The sequence below is a fragment of the Papio anubis genome, chromosome 2 (assembly GCF_008728515.1).
Source record: "Papio anubis isolate 15944 chromosome 2, Panubis1.0, whole genome shotgun sequence".
Classification (NCBI taxonomy): domain Eukaryota; kingdom Metazoa; phylum Chordata; class Mammalia; order Primates; family Cercopithecidae; genus Papio; species Papio anubis.
This window is the reverse complement of record NC_044977.1, coordinates 183,294,194-183,316,663: the sequence shown is the minus strand read 5'-3', so window position 1 is coordinate 183,316,663 and position 22,470 is coordinate 183,294,194. Positions and strand designations below refer to the sequence as shown.

The 22,470-nt window shown below is 47.1% G+C and overlaps 2 protein-coding genes across 9 annotated transcripts in view; one reads left to right on the top strand and one right to left on the bottom strand.

Annotated features, from left to right (window-relative positions):
* MASP1 (mannan binding lectin serine peptidase 1) overlaps positions 1-20,728 on the top strand; it is a 76,973-nt gene extending 56,245 nt beyond the window's left edge. For 2 of the 3 annotated variants that reach the window (XM_017956032.3, XM_017956033.3), the window contains exon 11: positions 1,378-3,852. In XM_017956032.3, coding sequence (XP_017811521.1) covers positions 1,378-2,261 — 884 coding nt within the window. In that variant the 3' untranslated portion in view covers positions 2,262-3,852. Of the gene's footprint in view, positions 1-1,377; positions 3,853-8,017; positions 8,156-11,394; positions 11,509-12,410; positions 12,597-14,415; positions 14,484-16,499; positions 16,600-17,747 lie in introns of those variants that run through there. The other variant, XM_009201913.4, reaches the window with a different exon arrangement.
* Positions 1-22,470, bottom strand: part of RTP1 (receptor transporter protein 1) — a 142,597-nt gene that overhangs the window by 44,639 nt on the left and 75,488 nt on the right. The window contains exon 3 of one of the 6 annotated variants that reach the window (XR_004182353.1): positions 12,721-12,796. The exons of the other annotated variants lie outside the window; for them this stretch is intronic. The gene's annotated coding sequence lies outside the window, so the exon portion shown is untranslated. Of the gene's footprint in view, positions 1-12,720; positions 12,797-22,470 lie in introns of those variants that run through there. 6 annotated transcript variants of the gene reach the window in all.

Sequence of the window (22,470 nt, the reverse complement as noted above, 5' to 3'; positions counted from 1 at the left end):
CAAGCAAGAAGCATTTGGCCTCAGGAAGAAGAGCATCTGAAAAGCATTAGGTTGCTAAAAGCCTGCTCTCCCAAAGTTGCCAAGAAAACTCAAATGTTCCATGGTGTCTAAAGGATTGTCAAAAGCGCCCAGGCCAAGAAGTGTAGTCTGGCCATTTGGAACCAGGAGGAGGCCCACACTCACAGTAGGTCTACCTCCAAGACCCAAGCACCGTGCCTGGGAGGGCCGTGCAAGCATGTTCTTAGCCAGCGGGGGCCTGGTGCCGAAGACCTGCTCATGGGCCAGAGGCATTTGGCTGCAGGAGGCTGGTGGTGCATGTGCATGCTCAGGGTGCAACTCAGTGGAATGAAGTTTGCTCAGATCTTTCTCCTTCCCCTAAAGGTACTACACAGCTCCTGGGTGCAATGATGGGTGGCCCAGAGTAGGGTCCATGCATCATTGCTTATAGATTATGCCATCTTTCCCCAACCCTGGAGGCCCTGGGCCTTAATCCATGGGCACCAATTTATAGCAAGATTCTTTTAGGACAGAGAAGAAAAGGTTTAAGGCCCTATGCCCATGGTCTTAATATCTATTGAGTTAGTGTGGGATACTAGACTTAGAATCTAGTTAAGCTCCTGCTATCTGACTTAAGAGTCGTATCCCTTTAGGCTAGTCACTTAAACTCAGGAGGTTTACTCACCTAGAAAATGGTGATGGCTAAGGCAAATAAAACGAAAATTAAAGGATCCCTGGAATTTGAAGGATCCCTGGAGATCATTGTGACCAAATGCCTCGTTTGACAGATCAAAAATTGAAATCCAGAGAGGGAAATTTACTGACTCAGAGTCACAAGGGAAATGGAAGAGAAAAGCCAGGTCAAGACTTCCAGCATCTTTGTTACCAGTCTAGCGTTTGCTGTGGCCTGCTAGATGGTTTTTTAGGTTCCTTCCATCTCTCTGTCCCCATGGAAAGAAAACGTTCAGAAGCTTTCTAGGTTCCCATAGCATGGACAACTTCTGAAATAAGACCTGCCTTTCTAGAGAAGGAAGGGGATAAGTGTCCACTACTAGAAATAGATGGCTGTCAATGGTCCGAGTCACAGGTGGTCTTAGCCAGAGGTGGTTCAGGATAGAGAAAGCCCGAGCAGAGTGGTCCAGTCCACAGAGGGTCCCAGCTACAGAAGAGCCAGACTAGAGATGGGCCAGCCTAGAGAGACGTAGACCCAAAATGACCCTGAGTAGAGCTCTTCCAGGCTAGCATGACCCAGGCAGGTTAGGGTCCCATGGTGGCATAATCTATAGTAGGTGACATGTGAATTTCTCTTTGTGGCTTCTGTCATATGGCTGACCTGACCAGTCTCTGTCTCTTGTCCCTGTTCCCTCTTTCTCCTTACAGAGTGTGGTCAGCCCTCCCGCTCCCTGCCAAGCCTGGTCAAGAGGATCATCGGGGGCCGAAATGCTGAGCCCGGCCTCTTCCCATGGCAGGCCCTGATAGTGGTGGAGGACACTTCGAGAGTGCCAAACGACAAGTGGTTTGGGAGTGGGGCCCTGCTCTCTGAGTCCTGGATCCTCACAGCAGCTCATGTGCTGCGCTCCCAGCGTAGAGACACCACGGTGATACCAGTCTCCAAGGAGTACGTCACCGTCTACCTGGGCTTGCATGATGTGCGGGACAAATCAGGGGCAGTCAACAGCTCAGCTGCCCGAGTGGTGCTCCACCCAGACTTCAACATCCAAAACTACAACCACGATATAGCTCTGGTGCAGCTGCAGGAGCCCGTGCCCCTGGGACCCCACGTTATGCCTGTCTGCCTGCCAAGGCCTGAGCCTGAAGGCCCGTCCCCCCACATGCTGGGCCTGGTGGCCGGCTGGGGCATCTCCAATCCCAATGTGACAGTGGATGAGATCATCAGCAGTGGCACGCGGACCTTGTCAGATGTCCTGCAGTATGTCAAGTTACCTGTGGTGCCTCACGCTGAGTGCAAAACTAGCTATGAGTCCCGTTCAGGCAATTACAGCGTCACGGAGAACATGTTCTGTGCTGGCTACTATGAGGGCGGCAAAGACACGTGCCTTGGAGATAGCGGTGGGGCCTTTGTCATCCTTGATGACTTGAGCCAGCGCTGGATGGTGCAAGGCCTGGTGTCCTGGGGGGGACCTGAAGAATGTGGCAGCAAGCAGGTCTATGGAGTCTACACAAAGGTCTCCAACTATGTGGACTGGGTGTGGGAGCAGATGGGCTCACCACAAGGCAGAGCCCCAGGTGGAACGGTGAGCTGACTTCCTTCCTCAGGGCCTGCCTCCCCTGAGTGAAGCTACACTGCACTTCCGACAGCACACTCCACATTACTTATCAGACCAAATGGAATGGAATACACTGACCTAGCGGTGGCTTCTCCTACAGAGAGAGCCCCCAGGACCGTGAGAGGCAGCAGTGTGGTATAGGAAAAGGCTCTAGGCAGGAGACCTGCATTCCTGAGCTTGTCCAAGTCTCTTCCCCTGTCTGGGCCTCACTCTCCCCAGTAACACAATGCAGGAGCTAAACCAAGGCCATCCCAGCACTCCTCTCCAGGCCATACTTCTTATCCCAGTGGCCTTTATTCACTCCTGACCACTTATCAAATGCATCGGTTCCACTGTTGGTATGACTGAGCTTGGACCTGACTATTAGAAAATGGTTTCTAACATTGAACTGAATGCTGCATCTGTATATTTTCCTGCTCTGCCTTCTGGGACTAGCCTTGGCCTAGTCCTTCCTCTAGGAGAAGAGCATTCAGGTTTTGGGAGATGGCTCATAGCCAAGCCCCTCTCTCCTAGTGTAATCCCTTGGAGAACTTTCTTGCCGGGGGTTTCTCTCCCAAAAGCTTCTTGCAGTCTAAGCCTTATCCCTTATGTTCCCCATTAAAGGAATTTCAAAGGACATGGAGAAAGTTGGGAAGGTTTGTGCTGACTAGTGGGAGCAGAATATCAGCGGGAGGCTCACCAAGCCCTTAAATTCGCATTGTCAACTCAGAACACGTTTGGGCCCATATGCCACCTTGAAATACCAGCTGACACCATGGATGTCCATACCTGCTGCTCCAGACAAGCACAAAGCAATCTTTCAGCCTTGAAATATATTATCTAAAAGGCTACTACCTGAACCCCAGACCCAAATTTGGGGACTTAGCTGATTACCTGGCAAAAGAAAAGACCCACACCGTATCCTGCTGTGCTTTTGGGCAGGAAAATGGACGAAAGAGTGGGGTGGGCACATTAGAAGTCACCCAAATCCTGCCAGGCTGCCTGGCATCCCCAGGGCATAAGCTGGGCGGAGAATCCACCCCACAGAATGTTCAGAGAGACCCACTCCTTCCTTTTCCAGAGTCAAAGGAATCAGAGGCTCACCCATGGCAGGCAGTGAAAAGAGCCAAGAGTCCTGGGTTCTAGTCCCTGCTCTGCTCCCAGCTGGCTGTATAACCTTTGGGAAATCATTTTCCTTCTCTGAGTCTCTGGTTCTCCATCAGCAATAGGAGGGTATTAGGTCCCCTGCAGGGTCTTTCTAGCTGGAGCACTCAGAGCTTCCCTGACTGCCAGCAGCCTCTCTGGCCCTCACAGGGCTGACTGTCCTCCTTCTACCTGGAGCTCTCTGTCCTGGAAATCTCCATCAGAGCAAGACAGCCAGAGAAGCCCCTGAGAGGGAATGACTGGGAAGTATCCACTTCTCCAACCAGCTCGTCAAAGCACACTCCTATGTCTATGAATGGCACATGTAAAGATGGTATATTTTGTATCTTTTATATGATATGCTTCACCACTCTGTAAAGGGCCTCTGCATTGTTGCTCCCATCAGGGGTCTAAAGTGGAAATAAACCCTCATGGATAACCAACAGCCTTGGCTATAGGTTTTGTTATTGTTGGGGAAGTGTGTTCATTTGTTTTGACTTTTTTGAAAAGAAATTGGCCTCCTCATGAAACCAAAATCTCCCTTGTTGCAGAAAAAGTACAACTTTTGGTATCTGGACGTTATCCAAGAGGTAATGAGGAAAGGATTTGGTTACTGATGTGTCTTCTTCTCAGAGGCTGCTTGTTCCTTCGTTTAAGTGCCTGGCATTTAAGTCCTTGCCTTCAAAGGACTTGAGCCTGAAGGCCCGGCCCCCTACGTGCTGGGCCTGGTGACCAGCTAGGGCATCTCCAGTCCCAATGTGACATTGGATGAGATCATCAGCAGCGGCATGCAGACCTTGTCAGATGTCCTGCAGTATGTCAAGTTACACGTGGTGCCACACGCTGAGTGCAAAACCAGCTATGAGTCCTGCTCAGGAAACTATAGCGTCACGGAGAACATGTTCTGTGCCAGCTAGTTTCTATGCAAGACAAGCTTATGTGCATATAGGTCTTACATAGGCAAAAGAAGTTAAATGTAAAAAGAACAGAGATTTAAGTACTATAGGAACTTAAAGAAGGGGCTATTTCATACAGCTGAAGGGGCTTGGAATAGCTTTGCAGAGGCTTCAAAGGATGCATGGGAGATAGGAGGGAAGGGGCAGAGTGGAAAAAAGCATGAAAGCTTTCAAAGCATGAAAGCTGGCCATGGTTAAAGTGAGAGCGGTGGGCATTGAGTGGGAAGAGTTTTTAAAGGCATACTCTATTTGAACTGTCCTGAAATGAGTGATTCTCTAAGTTTGGGGCATATGAGAATCACCTGGGGTGCTGGTGAAAAATGCAGATTGCTGGGTCTCACCCACTGGAAAATTTGAATTCAGTAGGTCTGAGGGTGGGCAGCATGGTGTGGAAAGTGGAAGGAAGGAGCTGAGCTAGGAAAGCAGTTATGCAACTACTGCAACTGTCCTGATGAGGGATGGTGCAGACCCACCAGCCATAGGGCTGTGACAGTGCAGACAGGACAAGGGGCAGTTTAAATCGATTTAAGTGATACATTCAGCAGGGCTTGGCCTATAGGCATCTCTTGATAAGTTCGAGCATGAGTGGCATGTGATAGTGAAGTCTCACCATGGGATGCACTCATGGTTTGCCTTTGTTTTTGGTTTGTACCATAATGAAAATGCCATTCTTTTTATACTATTGAGAATGAAAATAAGAGCATATTTATGCTTTGCACTTTATGGTTTGAAGGGCTGTCGTGTCTCATGTTCTATTACATTTCCAACTTTTGCTTTTCTTTAGATACTTGGACTTTATGTTGTGACATATTGAGGTACTGAGGCATGACGAGGTTACACACAGAGCACTTTGTGACATGGAGTCGGGGAGACACATCCCTCTCCTTCTCCCAGGGATTTACCAGCAGCTTAGTGACTGATTGAACACGAGGTTGAAGAAAAGAGAGGCAACAAGGACGTGGTTGATTCAGACATTAGCAGACATCTGGAATAAGAAAGGGGAGAAGGTTAGTGAAGGGTGGATACTCGGGCTTGGTTTCACTGAGTTGGAAGAGTTTATGAGCAACCAGCTGGAAATGTAAGTCAGCAGTAAAGAATGGTGAGTTTTAGAGGACAGGACAGATTGAAAGACACTGATTTGAAATTCATCAGCACATGGGTAGTATGATGGCATAGAGGTAGAGGGCATCATCTAGGGGAAATTTACAGATAAGAAAAGGAGACCAAGGCCTGGGGCCGAATGGGTGAAACACCAGCATCACAGAAGGCATGAAGAAAAGAGAGGCCCCAAGGAAAAGAAAAAAAAAAGGGAAGGGATCAGAAACACAGGGAGAAAAGTGCTTCAGAAGCCAAGAGGAGGAGCTGTAAAGAGGGATGAAGTAGTCAACAGCACCCAATGCTGCTAAGAGTCCCAATGAAGGACTCCAGGAAGGAAGTTCCCCAGGACAGGTGTCAAGTCTCCACTGTCATCCCTGAGGGGTATGCAGGCAGCAGGCTGCATGCGTGAGTTTCACGTCTCTAGGACTTCTCTCTTCCTTAGTCCTCTCTCTCTCTCTCTCTCTCTGTACTCCCTCCTTCCTCTCTCTCTCTAGCCTTCTCAGTCTCCCAGGATGGGCTTTTAGCTCTTTTCTCAGAGGTAGGAAACTGCCCTTGCATCTTCTGTAAGCCTTGTGGTAAAAATTACATGTTCAGTTCTCCATCTTTTGGTTCCTTGAAACCTACACATTTTTTATTCTTACTATAAAGCCTGATTCTTCAAAATGAAAGTCCGTCTTTCCAGACTTTGGTTTCTGCTTTGCTCTTTCAAGTCAAAGCCTTATCCAGCCTTTGCCTAAAACCATGGATGCTCCAGCTTCAGTGGCTTGGGAGCCACAGTGCACAGCGAATTCCTAGGGATGAAAAATGTATCTGATAAGATTCGAAAAATAGTATCCTACTCTGTATGTAGATATCATGGTTGAAGTTCCATTTATGGTCTCAGAGACATTTTATTTCCATCTACTATTTGTAGACCTGTTAAATATTCAAATGGCTGCCTATTTCCAAGTTTGTGCAGTACATGGCACTTTCTTCTTCTGAATACAGCTCCAAAGGGGGAGGAAGAATGTGGGAAAGGAGTGTCAACTCGTCTTTTCAGAAGCTTTACTATAGAAGGGAGGAGTAGGAGAGACTGTGGAATGAATGGCAAACGGGGAAATGGAAGCTGATTTTTAGGATGAAAAGTCTTGACTGTGTTTTAGAGGCATAGAATAAGGAGAGATGAAAAATACAGAAGAGGGGTGATAATCTCCAAGGCCAGGTCTCCAAGAGTTCAAAAGTTAAGAGATCCAGAGTGAAAAATTAGTTCTGAAGACAACAAAGTTTACAGGGAGAAGAGATGGTGAGGAGGATGGTTTGCACTCAGTGGGATTCCCACTCAGGGAGTTCCCACTCAGTGGGCTCTGAGAGTCTGTTGGGAATGGAGGCAGGACATTAGCTTGGGGAAGCTGGCTGTGGGCATGTAGAATGATGCTGGGAGATGCTGAGGCTGCATCAAGGTTGTGGATGCAGAGCATTTATCTGTGATTTTCTCCAGCCTAGTCACAGCTAAAAAGGTAGCAGGTAACTGCCTGGATCCAGGGGCTTGGGTTATGAGTGTTCTGGGAAGCCACATAGTTAAAAGTTTATGGGGCTGGCCAGAGTAAGAAAAGTCCAGAGTTGGGAGTCAGGAGACCTAGATTGATAGTCTTGCCACTAACTCATGGAATACCTTTTGGCAAGTCAATTTCCTTCTCCGGGCCTTGGTTTCTTTAGCTGAATGATAAGAGGGATAGACCAGATGGTCTCCAAGGGCTATTCAGTTGTAAAGTGTGTATGTGGGAGCATGTGTGTCAATTCAAGCCAGTGGAAAATGGGATGGAGCAGGCAGACACTGTGGTGGTGAGGATCTTCAGCTCCACAAGGCCCTGAGGAAGGGCTTCTCTCAGGAGACAAGATTCCTTGGATGGAGCATAATGATTCCTTATTAGCTGTGACACTTTCATTAGTAAGTGACATAAAGCCAACATAAGCAGCTTAAGGGGAAAAAAGAGAGGTAATTTATAGGCACATATAACTGAAAAGGCTGTACCAAAAGGCTTCACGTATGATTAGATCAAAGGGCTCAACTGTTATGGTGCAATCTCTCTCTCTCTCTCTCTTTGCCCCTCAACTGTCAGCTCCACTTTTCTTCATCAGTCTCAGTAGACTCTTAATGAAATGATTGTTGACAGATCTGGATTTATGGCTAATAGCTTGGCAACTCCAGTAGGGAATGACTTTTTCTTCTCTAATATGCTTAGCAAAATTCTCAAGTAAGGCTTTCATTGGTCCAGCCAAGGTCACATTCCCATCTCTGAGCAATTGCTGTGACCAGAAAGTGCATGGCTTTGATCAGTCACATTTCTATCCCTGAAACCAGAGGTGAGATCAATCCAACTCTAACTGCATAGACTAAGAATGGGGAAAGTGCAGACTCCAAAGAAAGATTGAGATGCTATTATCAGGAAGGTCAATTAATGCTGGAGGAGCAAAAATAATAGATGTTCCTAACAGGGTGATGAGTTGGGAGCTCTGGCAGTGGGCAAGATATAGTCCAGAGTCTGATCTGTCTCTCCCTCCCTCCCTTGGATGCAGTGTGTGGGCTGCCCAAGTTCTCCCGGAAGCTGATGGCCAGGATCTTCAATGGACGCCCAGCCCAGCAGGGTACCACTCCCTGGATTGCCATGCTGTCACACCTGAATGGGCAGCCCTTCTGTGGGGGCTCCCTTCTAGGTAAGGAGAAGGTGGAAGAGGTGGAAGCTAAGGAACTGAACCCCCTCCTTAGAGACTGACCAAGGTTTCTTCATTGTGAGTCATTGTGCACACTAGCATCAGGGTACAGGGTGCAGTATGGTAGAAAGAATTCTCGACTAGACTGGATCCTGGTCTGTCTCTGGCACTGGGAAGGACAAAGTCAGGGAGTCTCTCAACCATCAATAACAGTGCATGGGGGTCAAAGACAGGGCATGCCAGGGATGTGAGGTCAGGGAGAGCCAGGAAACTCACCCTTGGGGATCAGGAAAGGTCGATTTACAAAGACCTTGAATGCTATGCTTAGGAATTTCTATCTTGTCTTGAATGCTGCTTTAAGTTGATAAGTATGTTCTGGAAAGTTCTCTCCAGAGGCCGCATTGATAAAAAGGAGGGTGAAACTGGAGGCCAGGAGATCAGTGAAGCATCCATTGCAGTAGCGGGGAGAGAAGGCATAGCCTCAGAATAAGAACAGGGCATGAGGGATGGAAACAAGGAGGCAGATTCAATAACACTGGGAAATAGGACTGTCACCTTTGTAATGGAATGTGGGTGGGAGTGGGAGCAAGAATGAGAACAGCTGATGGCTCTCCCTGCCACAGTTTGGTCCAGGCAATCTGAGGTCTGTTCCTTTTCTGATGTCAAAAGAAAGCTGAATAGCAATCTAGGCTATCTACTTCTGCATCAGATCCCACCACCGAGGAAGAAGGCCTGGCTTGGCCCATCTCTGCATGGGCAGCTCCCAGGCTGATGGGCATGCCTTTCAATCAGCGTCACCCTCCTCCAGATCCAACCAGGGTGGACAGTTCTGGGGCGGGGATCCCTTTGGCAAGGCACCAGGCCTGGGCTAGAGCTGCAGCCACAGCACCAGGGCTACATAAAACCCTACTCTGCAAGGAATTTATCCTTAAATTCTCACAGGCCCAAAGATGAATGGTCTCACTCAAAGGAGTCCCCCAGAGAGGCAAAGAGAGTGAGGGAAGGTATTAAGGGGCCAGAAAGGGCTGAGGGCAGTGCAGTGGGAGCGGAGTCAGGGAAAGGACCAAGGGAGAGAAGGGAAGAGAAACAGAGGACCAGAATTGGAAAGACAACAATGGAGAGGACAGAGAGAGACAGGGAACACTGAGAGACACCTGGAAAATAAGACAGAGGATTGATGACAGTAAAGAGAAAAATGAAAGGGAGCAATCCAACAAGAGGAAGAGGTACTGGCAGGGCACAAGATACCCAGGAGAGAAGAAGCCAGGAAAGGAGGGACCTGAAGGGAAATTGGAGAGAAGCAGGGTGGTGTGGAGGATGAGCTGCCAGCAAGCGCAGGGGGAGGGAAGACTCTGCTTCACCAGACATCTCCGATTTTGTTAGAGGGCAAATAAGAAAGATGGATTGTGTGTACCTAATTTTAAGAATGAATTCATTTTCTTAAACCTTGATTTTTTTTTTTTTTTTTTTTTTGAGACGGAGTCTCACTCTGTCACCAGGATGGAGTACAGTGGCGCAATCTCAGCTCACTGCAACCTCCACCTCCCGGGTTCAAGCCATTCTCCTGCCACAGCCTCCCGAGTAGCTAGGACAAACCTTGAGTTTTTGAGTCCACTAATGTCCACCATGTATTGTTATTCATTGTGTGTTTATTCCCTATGACTTATGTTTGAAAAATGTTTGACGTTCACTTCCCTACCCCCAGCCAAGCTGGAATGCCCTCACACTTCGTACTCCTTGCAGCAACTCTGATCTATCACTTCTGTCTACCTCCTATCATTCAGTCTTAAAGAGCAAGGGAGGGATAGGAGAGGGCAGAAGAAACAGGAAAGCAGCTGAGGGACAGAGGAAGGGGAAAGCACCTTGTTAATGCCCACACTGATGCCTGGGTAGTGGGATCTGCAGAGCTGGGAGGCCAAGCTGTATCTCTGAACTGGCCAGTGCACACCCCTGGGTTCATCTAAACAGCCCAGAGTCCCACACCAAGGCAGGCTCTCCTAACCTGGGTACCTCGGCCCACCTGACCCACCTGGAAAATCTGGTCCTGGACATGGGCAGAGATCAAAAAAAATGGCCCAGGGCAGAGAAGAGTGACTTAAGTGGAGCCCTGGCCAGGACCCAGGAGCACATAGCTGCTCCTGAGAGGATAAAGTGGAGCCTGGAACCTGCTCTGGGACTAAGCACTTCTGCCCTCGACCCTGAACTTTGACCTGATACTCAGCCTCCCCCACCCCCATGTTCTAGAGCTTTTCTTTCTGCTTGGCTCATCCTGGATATGTCTCTGGGCTCAGCTACTTATGGGCTTGTCATCTGCTCCACATAAGAGGTGAATGGAAGCCTGACCCTCTGTTAAACGAAGGGCAGATGCCTGTCCATCCAGAGAAAGATGCCAGCTGAGACACAGGAAATGCACTAAGCTGACTATCAAGAGCCCCGGGGTCTGGACCTGGCCCTGACCCTGAAACCAACCTGCTGGGTGCCCCTGGACATCTTTGCTTTCTCCAGGCCTCAGGGTTCCTGTCTATATAATGAAAGGTCTAGATCAGAGAAGTGATTCTCCACCCCGGCAGCAATAGAATTAACTAAGGAAATGTTTAAAACATTATCTGTGCCTGGGCTCCACCCCCATGACATAAATGGTTTAAATATAGGTGCAGTCACTGATTTTCTCTGTTTTCATTCTCCAGGTAATTCTAATGTGCAGTCAGTGTAGCTAGCTTCTGATTCGTCAAATTTAAACTTTAACGTGCATACAAATTACTGGGGAGTCTTGTTAAAATGAAAATTCTGATTCAGTGGATCCGAGGTGGGGCCGGCCTAAGAGTCTTCATTTCTAAGAAGCTTGCAGGTGATGCTAATGTTGCTGGTCCAGGGAACACACTTTGAGAAGCAAGGCCTGAGAAGGCAGCCAGTTGACCACAAGCTTTCTGTGCACCCACCTTGGGCTCTCTGGCTCTCACCAATGCCACAGGCTTAAAGAATCCCTGAAATCCTGTTTACAATGTTCAGTCCTGGCCTCGGTTGTAAAAGGCAGGTAAAAATCACAGGTTTAAATCCCCATATCTTCAGATTAGGATCATATGAGCATTTGAGTTGGGGGCCATAAAATACAATGGAGAGAAATACGGACATTTTCGAGGTCTTGAGGGGTCCCCTGGAGTAGTCTGAAGATCCTCAGCTCAAGACAGAGGAAGGCAAGACCAGGCAGTGCAGGACGATGGCACATGTGTTCTATTCCCCAGGCTCCAGCTGGATTGTGACCGCCGCACACTGCCTCCACCAGTCGCTCGATCCAGAAGATCCGACCCTACGCAACTCAGACTTGCTCAGCCCTTCTGACTTCAAAATCATCCTGGGTGAGTGAGTGAGGGGCAAGCTGACTCCTGAAACCAGCTGTGGTTCTGGGAATGGGATGACCAACTGGCCCTTTACAAAGAGTGTGTGCTCACTCACTCACTCACTCATTTGTTGGGGCAGGACACCTGGGATGGAGGTCCAGGAACCTGAGTCCAAGTGCAAAATATGATTCTCCAGACACATGACCATGAGCTAGGCATTGAAGTCTATGCTTCAGTTTCACAACAATAAAATGAGGAGACCAGTCTAGATAATTTCCAAAGACCTGTTAGGTTTCCATGAACCTCTGGTTTCAAGCGGATCATACATATACAATCCAGACTTCCTCTCTTGTTTATAAAATCAGAACACCAGCTGATTCAGTTCAGATCTACACATATTTATCTACTGACACTATGCCAGGATCTAAGGACACAGTATAATCAAGACCTAGTTTCTGCCCACAGGGAGCTTACAGTCTAATAAAGGAATAAGATATGAGCACAGAGACCTCTAATGGAAAGTAGCAAGCAGTAAGTATTGTAGAAGAAGAACAGATAAAGTGCCATGGGAGTTCAGAGGGGAAAGACTTCTAACCCAAGAGTCGAGAGGCTACGTGGAGGAGGTCATGTTTGACCCAGGCACTGAAGGTGATGATATGGATTGAACATGTGGCAGCAGGCATCAGAACAAGCATTACAAGGCAACAGCATCAGTTCCTGAAAAAAGACAGAGGTGGGAACCCATGAGAGTATGTAGAGAATGACCAACAGGGCGGGATGTCTGGGAAAGGTGGGTGAAGGCAGTGAAAGGGTTAAGGCTAGAAGCATGGGCTGGATGGGGCTGGGGTGGGGGCTGACAGGGAACAAGGTGTGACCTTATCCCCCATTTGCCCCCATGCCCCACATGTCTTCTTGCCCAGGCAAGCATTGGAGGCTCCGGTCAGATGAAAATGAACAGCATCTCCGCGTCAAACACATCACTCTCCACCCCCAGTATGACCCCAACACATTCGAGAATGACGTGGCTCTGGTGGAGCTGTTGGAGAGCCCAGTGCTGAATGCCTTCGTGATGCCCATCTGTCTGCCCGAGGGACCCCAGCAGGAAGGTACCTTCCCCCACCTCCACCTCTGCAGGGCAGCTGGTGCCTCCACAGGGAGTCCGTCTTCATGTTGGTGAAGCTCTGGTGCCAATTAAGTCAGCTGATAGTGTCTGCATGACTCACCAGCTGCTTCCCCTCAAACAGCCAAGTCAGAACTGGGTCCAAGGCAGCAAAAGTTGTGGGAAGCACATAGTAAACAGTCAGACCTAAGGGTCCAGATAGAAAAACAAAAACTAGACTAGTTATGGTAACAGAGAGAATTTAATATAGGGCACTGGAGGATTGGAGAAGTAAAAGGGAAGAGCTGAGATCATAGAGATGGTACCTGCAGAAAGAAACCACGAACCCTAGGGCAGGGGAAACATAGGTAAGAACCTGGAGTTAGGAACGAGAAGCTTGGAAAGCGGCCCTATGGGGCCAGAACCTGAACTTCTGCAGAAGAGTCTAATGTGCTAAGGAAAACAGCTGGAAACAATGGCCACTACTGGGGTGAAAAACCATTGCTAGGGCTGATGCCAACAGCCACAGCAAGTCTTCCTGCCTCTCTGAAAGTGCCCCCCTGTTTTCAGGAAGCCAGCTAGCAAAGTAGAACTGCCCACTTCAGAGAGTCATCCCTAGTGCCACAAAGCAGAGTGTAGAAGGGAAAGTCTCCAGCTGGGGGACAATGGCTTAATACTCAGCACAGGCTCAAACCCCACTGCGACCATTTCCCAGTTGGGTGATCTTGAGGAAGTTATTTAACTTCATTAAGCTTCAATCCCCTTACCTCTAAACCAGAGATGCTATCCCATGTGGTGGCTGTGATATTTCCATGTTTGAGATAATACTTAAACATAGGCGACCCATGCCAGCTGGCTTCCTTTTCATTCAATTTCCATGGTGCCACATCATAGTTCACTTCCTTTAGCTCAAAAGGAAAATGGCTGAGATGTCATCTGAGGAGTATTTAGGGGAACTGAGCCAACAGGAAAGGCACAGATATAGCTAGCTTTGACTCATTGGGTGCCATGTGCCTACCATGTGCCATATGCTTTATGTTCATTAACTTATTTATGAACCATGCAAGCCTTGCAAGGTGGCATTGTAGCCTCATTTACAAATGAGAAAACGAAAGGTCAGCAAGGTGAGGTGACTCATCTGAGATGCAGCTTGTGTGAAACAGATCTGGGGATATAGTACAGGTTTTCTGACTTTAGGCCCAACACTGTTTTCAGTGTCCAGGCTCTTTTTCAAACAGGAAAATAATGGCTCTGTCGGCGCTCAACCCACTTCCACCTTGCCCCCCAGATTTACCAACTTCGTAGACTCCTAGAATGTCAAGTCTGAAAGGGGTTTTAGAGAATACCAGTCCAGCCTCCTCATTGTATGGACAGGAAAACCGAGGCTTAGAAGGGGAGCAGAGAGGAGGGCTTGCTAAAGGCAGCATAGCATATAGTGGACTAGGCTGGCTTTTGTATTTATTCGCCATTCTTGATTGAGCACCTCCTATGTGCCAGCATTGTTATAGGCATTGCGATATAGCAGTGACCTAGAATGAGGTTATGCTCTCATGGACCCTAAGTTTCAGGTGGTTGAGGGTGGGACAGAATAGAAAACTAAACAAGTAAACCAGTAACACATCATAGAAACCAGTACCCCTAGCTCTGCTGCAGGTAACCCCTAGCCCAGCTGCCCTTCACACGTTCCTCCCCACCATGCCACCTTTCTCCGAGAAGAACAATCCAGTCTTTCCTCCCCAGATAGAGGATGATGGAGCTGTAAGCTGCACCCCTCCAAACACCCTGCAGACAGCCTCTCTGTTCTCACAGTATCTTCTCTCCTTCAGGAGCCATGGTCATCGTCAGTGGCTGGGGGAAGCAGTTCTTGCAAAGGTTCCCAGAGACCCTGATGGAGGTGAAGTTCATTTTATAACCCACAGACAGTGACACCTCAGCTCTGCACTGGGCCTTCCTGCTCCATATTGTTCCCTTCGGAATTTCGAGGCTTGGGTGGGGGTTGGTGAGAAGGAAACTAGGAGCCCAGAGCCACCTCCACAGTTCAATGGGACTTTGAACCCCAGAAAGCTTGATTTGTTTGTTCTACATGTCATGGACTCTAGCCTCTAAACACTGTTAAGTTTTCCTGGTAGCTTATTAAAGGCTGAGCTTATGAAAATTCTCCCAGAAAGCAGCAAGTTTAGACACCCCTATGGATGGCAATCCAGCTGTGCACCATGAGAACTGCACACCAAATTGGCCAGAATGAGCCAGGCTCTTGACAACCACAGTCCTTGCAGTAATGAACCTGACAGTAATGAACCTACACTTAGAAGTTCATATTCCACTCATTTCAGGAAAAAACAAACAAACAAACAAACAAAAAAGAACACTGAACGAAAAGTAGGGAACCACGGTTTCAAGTCTTGGCTCCTACTAACTTGCTGGGTCATCTGAAACAAGACATTTTGCCTCTCTAGATCATAAGATACTATTTCCAGCTGCAAAGTTATGGGGCAACATGAGCTGCCCTCAAAGAGCTGCTTGGCTCTGATATCATCGGGGCCTATGACTGACACGGCTAGTTTCTAAATTCTTCCACATATATTATTTTGACATACTTTAAGACTTGGGATTTACAACAACCATTCACCCCTTCATCCACTAGCTCCTGGGGGTCTATTTGGTGTTTCCTTGGTACCAGATGCTGTACTAGCTACTAGCTGGCTGGGGTAAAAGGATAGATCTGGTCCCTGGCCCCCTTGGGCTTATGGTCAAGTGGGATGGACAGAAAGTAGTTCTGGATGTGATGAAGGTGGAGAAAGAGAAGTGTAGGACACTCCAGAACATATGAAAGAGAACCTGATCTCATCTCAGGGGTTTGGGAAGCATTCCCAAAGGAAGTGATGCTGAAATGATACCTGAACGATGAATCTGGTGCTCAACAGGAGCTGAGGACCTGTCCTGAGGACCACCTTGCCCTGGCTTCCTCTCCCCTTATCCAGGGAAGGCCATAGCCCAAGAGGGATCTGAATGGCCTTTGGCTTCCTCCCAGCAAGGGCAACAGGAGTTGTCCATTTAGATAATATGGCCCATTCAGTTCTTGATTTGACTGAAAGAGAATCATATGTTTCCTCTTTTTATTCCAGACATCTACTCAACAGTTACCCCCATGCTGGATCAAGGGCAATAATAGCCACAATGCCTTATTTTTCTGTATCAATTTTGCTACAGTGCAAAATATACATATTTTTTCTGGGTATCTACTAAACTCCAAGCAATATAAGAGAGAAATGCATAAAATACGGATCCAGCATCTAGACAGATGCTCATACTGTGGTGAAGGAGGACAACATAAGAAAGCGCTTGCTGCAAAGCCAGCAGTGATAACTCCACAGTAACTAATATGTATACAGCGTGTGCAGTTTACAAAGCACTTGTTCATGCCTTTCCTCCTTGTACAGTGATTAGTATATCAAGTACTGCAACTTCCATTTTTCAGATGAGGAAACAGAGTCTCAGAGTCTGAAAAACAATGAGTAAGCCACATGTTCTAGGTCCTACAGTAGGGGTGAGAGAAAAGAAAACTGACCATCATTTATGCATACATTGTCCTATTGACTAATACATCTCCTAGGCAAGTATTATTATCTCTATCTTACTGATGAGAAATCTGAGTGCCAGAGAGGGCAGATTACTTGCCCAAGTTCACACAGCCAAGGTCTGCATAGCCGAGACTGCCCTAGACCACGGGCCTCCTGATTCTCCACTCAGCTGTTCCTTCACCTGTAGCACGGGGCAGTCTCTTAGACCAAGTCTAAGGTAGACATAGGTCCATCCAGGTATGGAGTGGAGAGGAGCTGGCTTCGGGAGTGTTAGAACAGCAGAGGCTTCTCAGCCAGGGATGGAGACCAATAACAGCTTTGTGTTCTAGATTGAAATCCCAATTGTTGACCACGGCACCTGCCAGAAGGCTTATGCCCCACTGAAGAAGAAAGTGACCAGGGACATGATCTGTGCTGGGGAGAAGGAAGGTGGGTTAAGAGGCTGGCAAACAACAGGGGCGTTGCCAGCCAGGGAATGGGGCAGAGCCAGCAAGGGAGCACAGAGGCCTCCCAGCCTGGTGGGCTGCCAGTGTGGGGGTGCAGGGGACTGGAGGAAGGCATGGGAGGAGGGACTCCACAGGATAAGATGCATCGGAGAAAAGATATCTACAGGATGTTCATCATTCCCTTCCCAAGTCCAGTGTTTCCCTTAAGAAAGGCCTTGACCGGGCGCGATGGTTCTTGGCTGTAATCCCGGCACTTTGGGAGGCTGAGGCGGGCGGATCACCTGAGATCGGGAGTTCAAGACCAGCCTTGCTAACATGGCAAAACCCCATCTCTACTAAAAATACAAAAATTAGCCGGGCGCGGTGGCAGGTGCCTGTAGTCCCAGCCACTCAGGAAGTTGAGCTGAGAATCGCTTTGAACCAGAGGCAAGAGGGTTAGCGAGCTGAGATCATGCCACTGCACCTAGTCTGGGGTATTCAACCCATCCGGTTGTTTCTCAAAACATTTGTTGTAATGATGATGATGTGATGATGGTAATACGAATGAATGAAATGAATGAATGGTACGAAATAAAATGAATGAGGACGAAAGAAATGAAAAGATGAAAAAATGAATGAAATGAAGGAATGAATGAATGGAATGAAGGAAGGAAGGAGGAAAGAAAGATGAGAAAGAGAGGAGAAGGAAGGAATGAAAGAATGGAATGAAGGAAGGAAGGAAGGAAGGAAGGAGGAATGGAAGGAAGGAAGGAAGGAAGGAAGGAAGGAAGGAAGGAAGGAAGGAAGGAAGGAAGGAAGGAAGGAAGGAAGGAAGGAAGGAAGGAAGGAAGGAAGGAAGGAAGGAAGGAAGGAAGGAAGGAAGGAAGGAAGGAAGGAAGGAAGGGAGGAAGGGAGGAAGGGAGGAAGGGAGGAAGGGAGGGAGGGAGGGAAGAAAGTCTGAACCAGGGCTTTCTAGAATCATTTGAGCTTTGATGTGGCCTAACCTAGAACCGCCCGGAGCCCAGGTTTGGGTCCAACGGTCTGCTGTGCCCTCTAGTGTCCAATTCTCTGAACTACAATCCAGACGTGGGAGAAGGAGACTTGGGCTGGGAAGGGGCGTTTTATCTTCGTCTGCGTCTCTTTTTCATCTAGGGGGAAAGGACGCCTGTGCGGGTGACTCTGGAGGCCCCATGGTGACCCTGAATAGAGAAAGAGGCCAGTGGTACCTGGTGGGCACTGTGTCCTGGGGTGACGGCTGCGGGAAGAAGGACCGCTACGGAGTGTACTCCTACATCCATCACAACAAGGACTGGATCCAGAGGGTCACCAGACTGAGGAACTGAATTTGGCCCCTCAGCCCCAGCACCACCTGTTGTGGTCAGTCAGCAGCAAAGGACAATCCTCCGATGCAAGCGGCCATTTCTTCTTTCCTCCCTTCCTTCCCTCTTCCTTCAGCCTATCCATTACTGAGCAATAGAGCGGGTATCTTCGCCCCCTTTTCACTCTCTTTAAAGAGACAGAGCAGGGGAGTGCTCAGAACACGAGGCCAAATCCAGGCTGTATCACTTATTAGTTTGCAGTGCTGGGCAGGTGACTTCATCTCTTCGAACCTCAATTTCTTCATAAGATGGAAATGCTATACCTTACCTACCTCATAAAAGTCTGATGAGGAAAAAATTAATTAACAGATGCATAGCACTTAGCACAGTGCATAGCATACCCTATGTTTTCAATAAATGCGCCTTAGCAGAAGGTCGGTGTGTCTACCAGGCAAATGAAGCTCTCTTACAAACCCCTGCCTGGGTCTTAGGGTTGATCAGTGACACACCTCTCCCCTCAACCTTGACCATCTCCATCTACCCTTAAATGCTCTATGCCACCGTGCAACTTTCCTAACAGCAATCTTCGCCCTCACCCCTAAAAACTAAAACAGACAAGGTTCTGAGTCCTGTGGTATGTCCCCTAACAATGTAGCTAGGAACATGCGCTAGACGCCAGATTGTGGAAGGGCCTGAGAGAAGCAGGGACAGGAGGGAGCCTGGGGATTGTGGTTTGGAAAGGCAGATACCAGGTTCTAGAACTAGCTCTGCCCTTAGCCCCCTGTATGACCCTATGCAAGTCCTTTTCCCTCATCTCAAAGGGTCCTCCAAGCTCTGACGATCTAAGATACAATGAATCCATTTTCCCCCTGATAAGATGAGGTAAAGCCAATGTAACCAAAAGGCAAAAATTACAATCGGTTCAAAGGAACTTTGATGCAGACAAAATGCTGCTGCTGCTCCCGCAATATCCACCCCTTTCCACTACGGGTGGGTTCCCAAGGACATAGGCCAGGCAAAGTGCGAGCCAAGGGATCCTTCCTTATTCCTAAGCAGAGCATCTGCTCTGGGCCCTGGCCTCCTTCCCTTCTTGGGAAATGGCTGCACGAGGTGGGCCCTAGGAGTTTGTACCCCAGGCCCCTAGACTCTTCCTTCCTATGTCCACAGCTGACCCCAAGCAGCCGTTCCCCAACTCCTCACCCCTGAGACTTACCCTGAACTCCCTAATCTTGCAAGGCCATAAGTGTTTTCCAAGCAGAATGCCTCTCCCATCCTCTCTCGGGAAACTTCTAGAGACCTTATGCCCTCCAGAGCTCCAAGATATAAGCCCTCCAAGGGATCAGAATCTCCAAGTTCCTGTCTTCTGTTTTATAGAAATTGATCTTCCCTGGGGGATTTTAACTCTTGACCTGTATGCAGCTGTTGGAGTAATTCCACTTCTCTTGAAAAAAAAGAGGAAGATGATGGAGAATGAGAATATATATATATATATATATATATATATATATATATATTTATATGTATAAAGCCCCAGGCTGAATACTCAGGGACAGCAATTCACAGCCTGCCTCTGGTTCTATAAACAAGTCACTCTACCTCTGTGCCCTGCTGTTTATTCTGTAAAGGGAAGGTGGCAATAGGACCCAACTCCATCAGACACTTGTCAGGCTAGCAGAAACTCCATTTTCAATGCCAAAGAACTGTAATGCTGTTTTAGAATCACCCCAAGGCATTCCAAGACACCATACCTTCCCATTTCAAGCACGGCCTGGGCACACCCCAACAGCCCAGGCTGTGCTGACTGCTGTGGGAACTACCTAGATGAGGAGAGTATCATTCATACCTTCTAGGAGCTCCTATTGGGAGACATGAAACATACGTAAGTGACTGCTGTGTAATGGAATAAACCCTGCCAAGTGCTGTTTTGGAAAGTCATGGAGGTAAAAGAAAGACCATTCTGGTATGAAGGTTTTGGGGGAGGAAATATCAATCAAGAAGGCTTCTCAGAAGAGGTGACTGGACCGGAGCTTTGTCCACAGGTAAAGACGGAGGAGGCCTTCCAGATGGAGGGAGAACAATAGTAAATGTCCACTCAAGATTTCCTGTATTATACCAGCTCCTCCCACAAAAACGCATGTCCAGTAGACTCATTTTCTGGGATCAGAACTAACACCAAAAAGAGCTTTTCTCCTTGAAGTTAGAATTCTAAACAGGACTTGAAATGGCCTCAAGATTTGTGCACAAATACTGACTTCTGGCTGGACCCAGCTTATTTTTTTATTCCTCCAATTGCAATTTCATCCTTATCCTGAGAAAATGTCTAAATAGGCCATGGAACCCAGGCTTCCCCGTGATCTACAAGCGCTTATTAGCTGTGCCAGCTCCTGCACTGCTGCTAAGGCCCAAGAAACCCCAATCTCTCACAGAGCTATAGAAGCAGAGGGTTGGAGTATCTGTGAGGACAACAACCTTGTCTAACTTCACGACCTCATTCTTGAGCATTTCTACTGATGAGAAACTCACTATCCCCAATTGCAGCTCATTCCAACTTTAAAATTGCTGCCTTTTGAATCATTGGTTGTGAATATTAATTTTTTTAAAAATAAGTAAGAAAATTTTTAAATGAGCTGCCACTTAAAAAGATCTCCTCTTTGTGCAACCAAAACCCACCTCTCTGTAACTGAAGCTATAATTTCATACCATGAGTGCTGCTGTTAGCAATAATAATCACACACAGATTTTATTAACAACAGAAGCTGTTGTTCTTATGAAAAAACAAACATTAGTTCCAATAAACATCTGCATTGAGTCCAAGCTCCCTGTTTGTTTGTATGTTTTTTATGCACTGATGATTCTAGTGAGTTGTTTCCATTTACCAACATTTTGCTCTATTCGTGTAGGATCACTGTACCATGAAGGGAGAGAGACTATGATAGAAAGATTATTATAAATACAAAGCCATGTCTTACATTTTTGGGTCAGCTCTGTTTAAATACTTGTCCTATTATTCCTGTAAATTATCCAAATATCCCAGAATGCCGGTGTTTCTGCATCCACATTACAATTATTAAATGCCACCCCTTTATTAAATTTACTATTATCGGTGGCATTTAATAAATTTGAATCATATGTTCAATGTTTGGTTTAGAAAATATGGCACCATGTCTATGGGTGGCCTGTTCTGGATTGGAGTTTATGCTTTCTTTCTGCCTCAGTTAATCTTATTCAATGGAGAGCAAGAATCAAAGAAACACCACCACAAAGAAGCCCTTCAAGCTAGAGTTGGGCAAGAGTTAGGGAGGGGAATATAGACCACTCATATGACAGAGGTGGAAACCAATCTTGGTCTAGAATAAGTCTCAAAATCAAAAGACTTGAATTCTGGTGCAGCATAGGTTGATTCCCTTATTTATTTAATTTTCTCATCTATACATTTGTAGAATAACCTCTCTTCTGAGGTTGTTGAATCTGATGAATTAGCAGATAGGAAAGAACTTAGAAAATTATAAGTTTACTCAAATATAAAAAGTTATATGGGAAATAATAATCACTAACATTTTTGAGCATTTACTATCTGCTTATTACACACTTTCTCTAATTTGATTTTCCACAAGAAAATGTCATGAAAGGACTATGCTTATCCTCCTTTTACAGGTGAGTAACCTGAAGTGTGGTGAAGTGTAAAATGTGGGCCAACTTAGGAGCACAAATACCCCAGCAGCAGTGAGCACTCTTAGTGCGCAGGTCTTGGTTTATCATCGTCCGATAAAAGTAACACGGGCTCTTTAAAGAAAGGGCTGATTCCAGGATTGGGGCAGGAAACACACAAGTTGAGCCCGGAGCATCTTGTAGTCCCAGAAAGTGAGGAAATGCTCAAAGTGCTACACAGTGCTGGGGATATGTCAAAGGGACACAGGAGGCAAGTGAAAGAGCTCCACTGGCCAAAGCTGGAATGTTGAGCAACAAAACAACACAGCATTGGATAATAACCCAAAGTATAAAATAAATATTCACGAGTAGACACTTACATGAATAAATTATTGAGCAAATAAATCAACTGGGAGAATGGACAAATCTCCCATTGAAAAAATGCAAAATCATGCATCGCTCCAGAGATGCAGCATGAGTCCCCATCCCTTAAGTGTTGGCAGCACATAGTGACTTCTTTCCAAAGAATATAGTATAAAAGGCGGGGTGGGGTGGGACCCTGTAATTCTGCTATGCAGAAGCCTGATAAACACTACCTCAGCCAGGTAATCAAGGTTAATACAAAAGTGTTAAGTCACATGGATGCTATGTGACTTTGTGTGCCATGATGAAAATGACTTTGTACCTCTGTGTTCTTCCTCTCCAAATCCCATAACCCCAGGCTAATCATGAGAAACACATCAGGTAAATCCCAACTGAAGGACAGTCTACTAAGTACCTGACCAACACTCATCAAAACTGTTAAGGTCATCAAAAACAAGGACATGCTAAGAAACTGTCACAGCCAAGAGGAGCCAAAATGGGAAAGATATGTTAAAGTCCCAGCCCTCACTACCTTCGAATGTGAA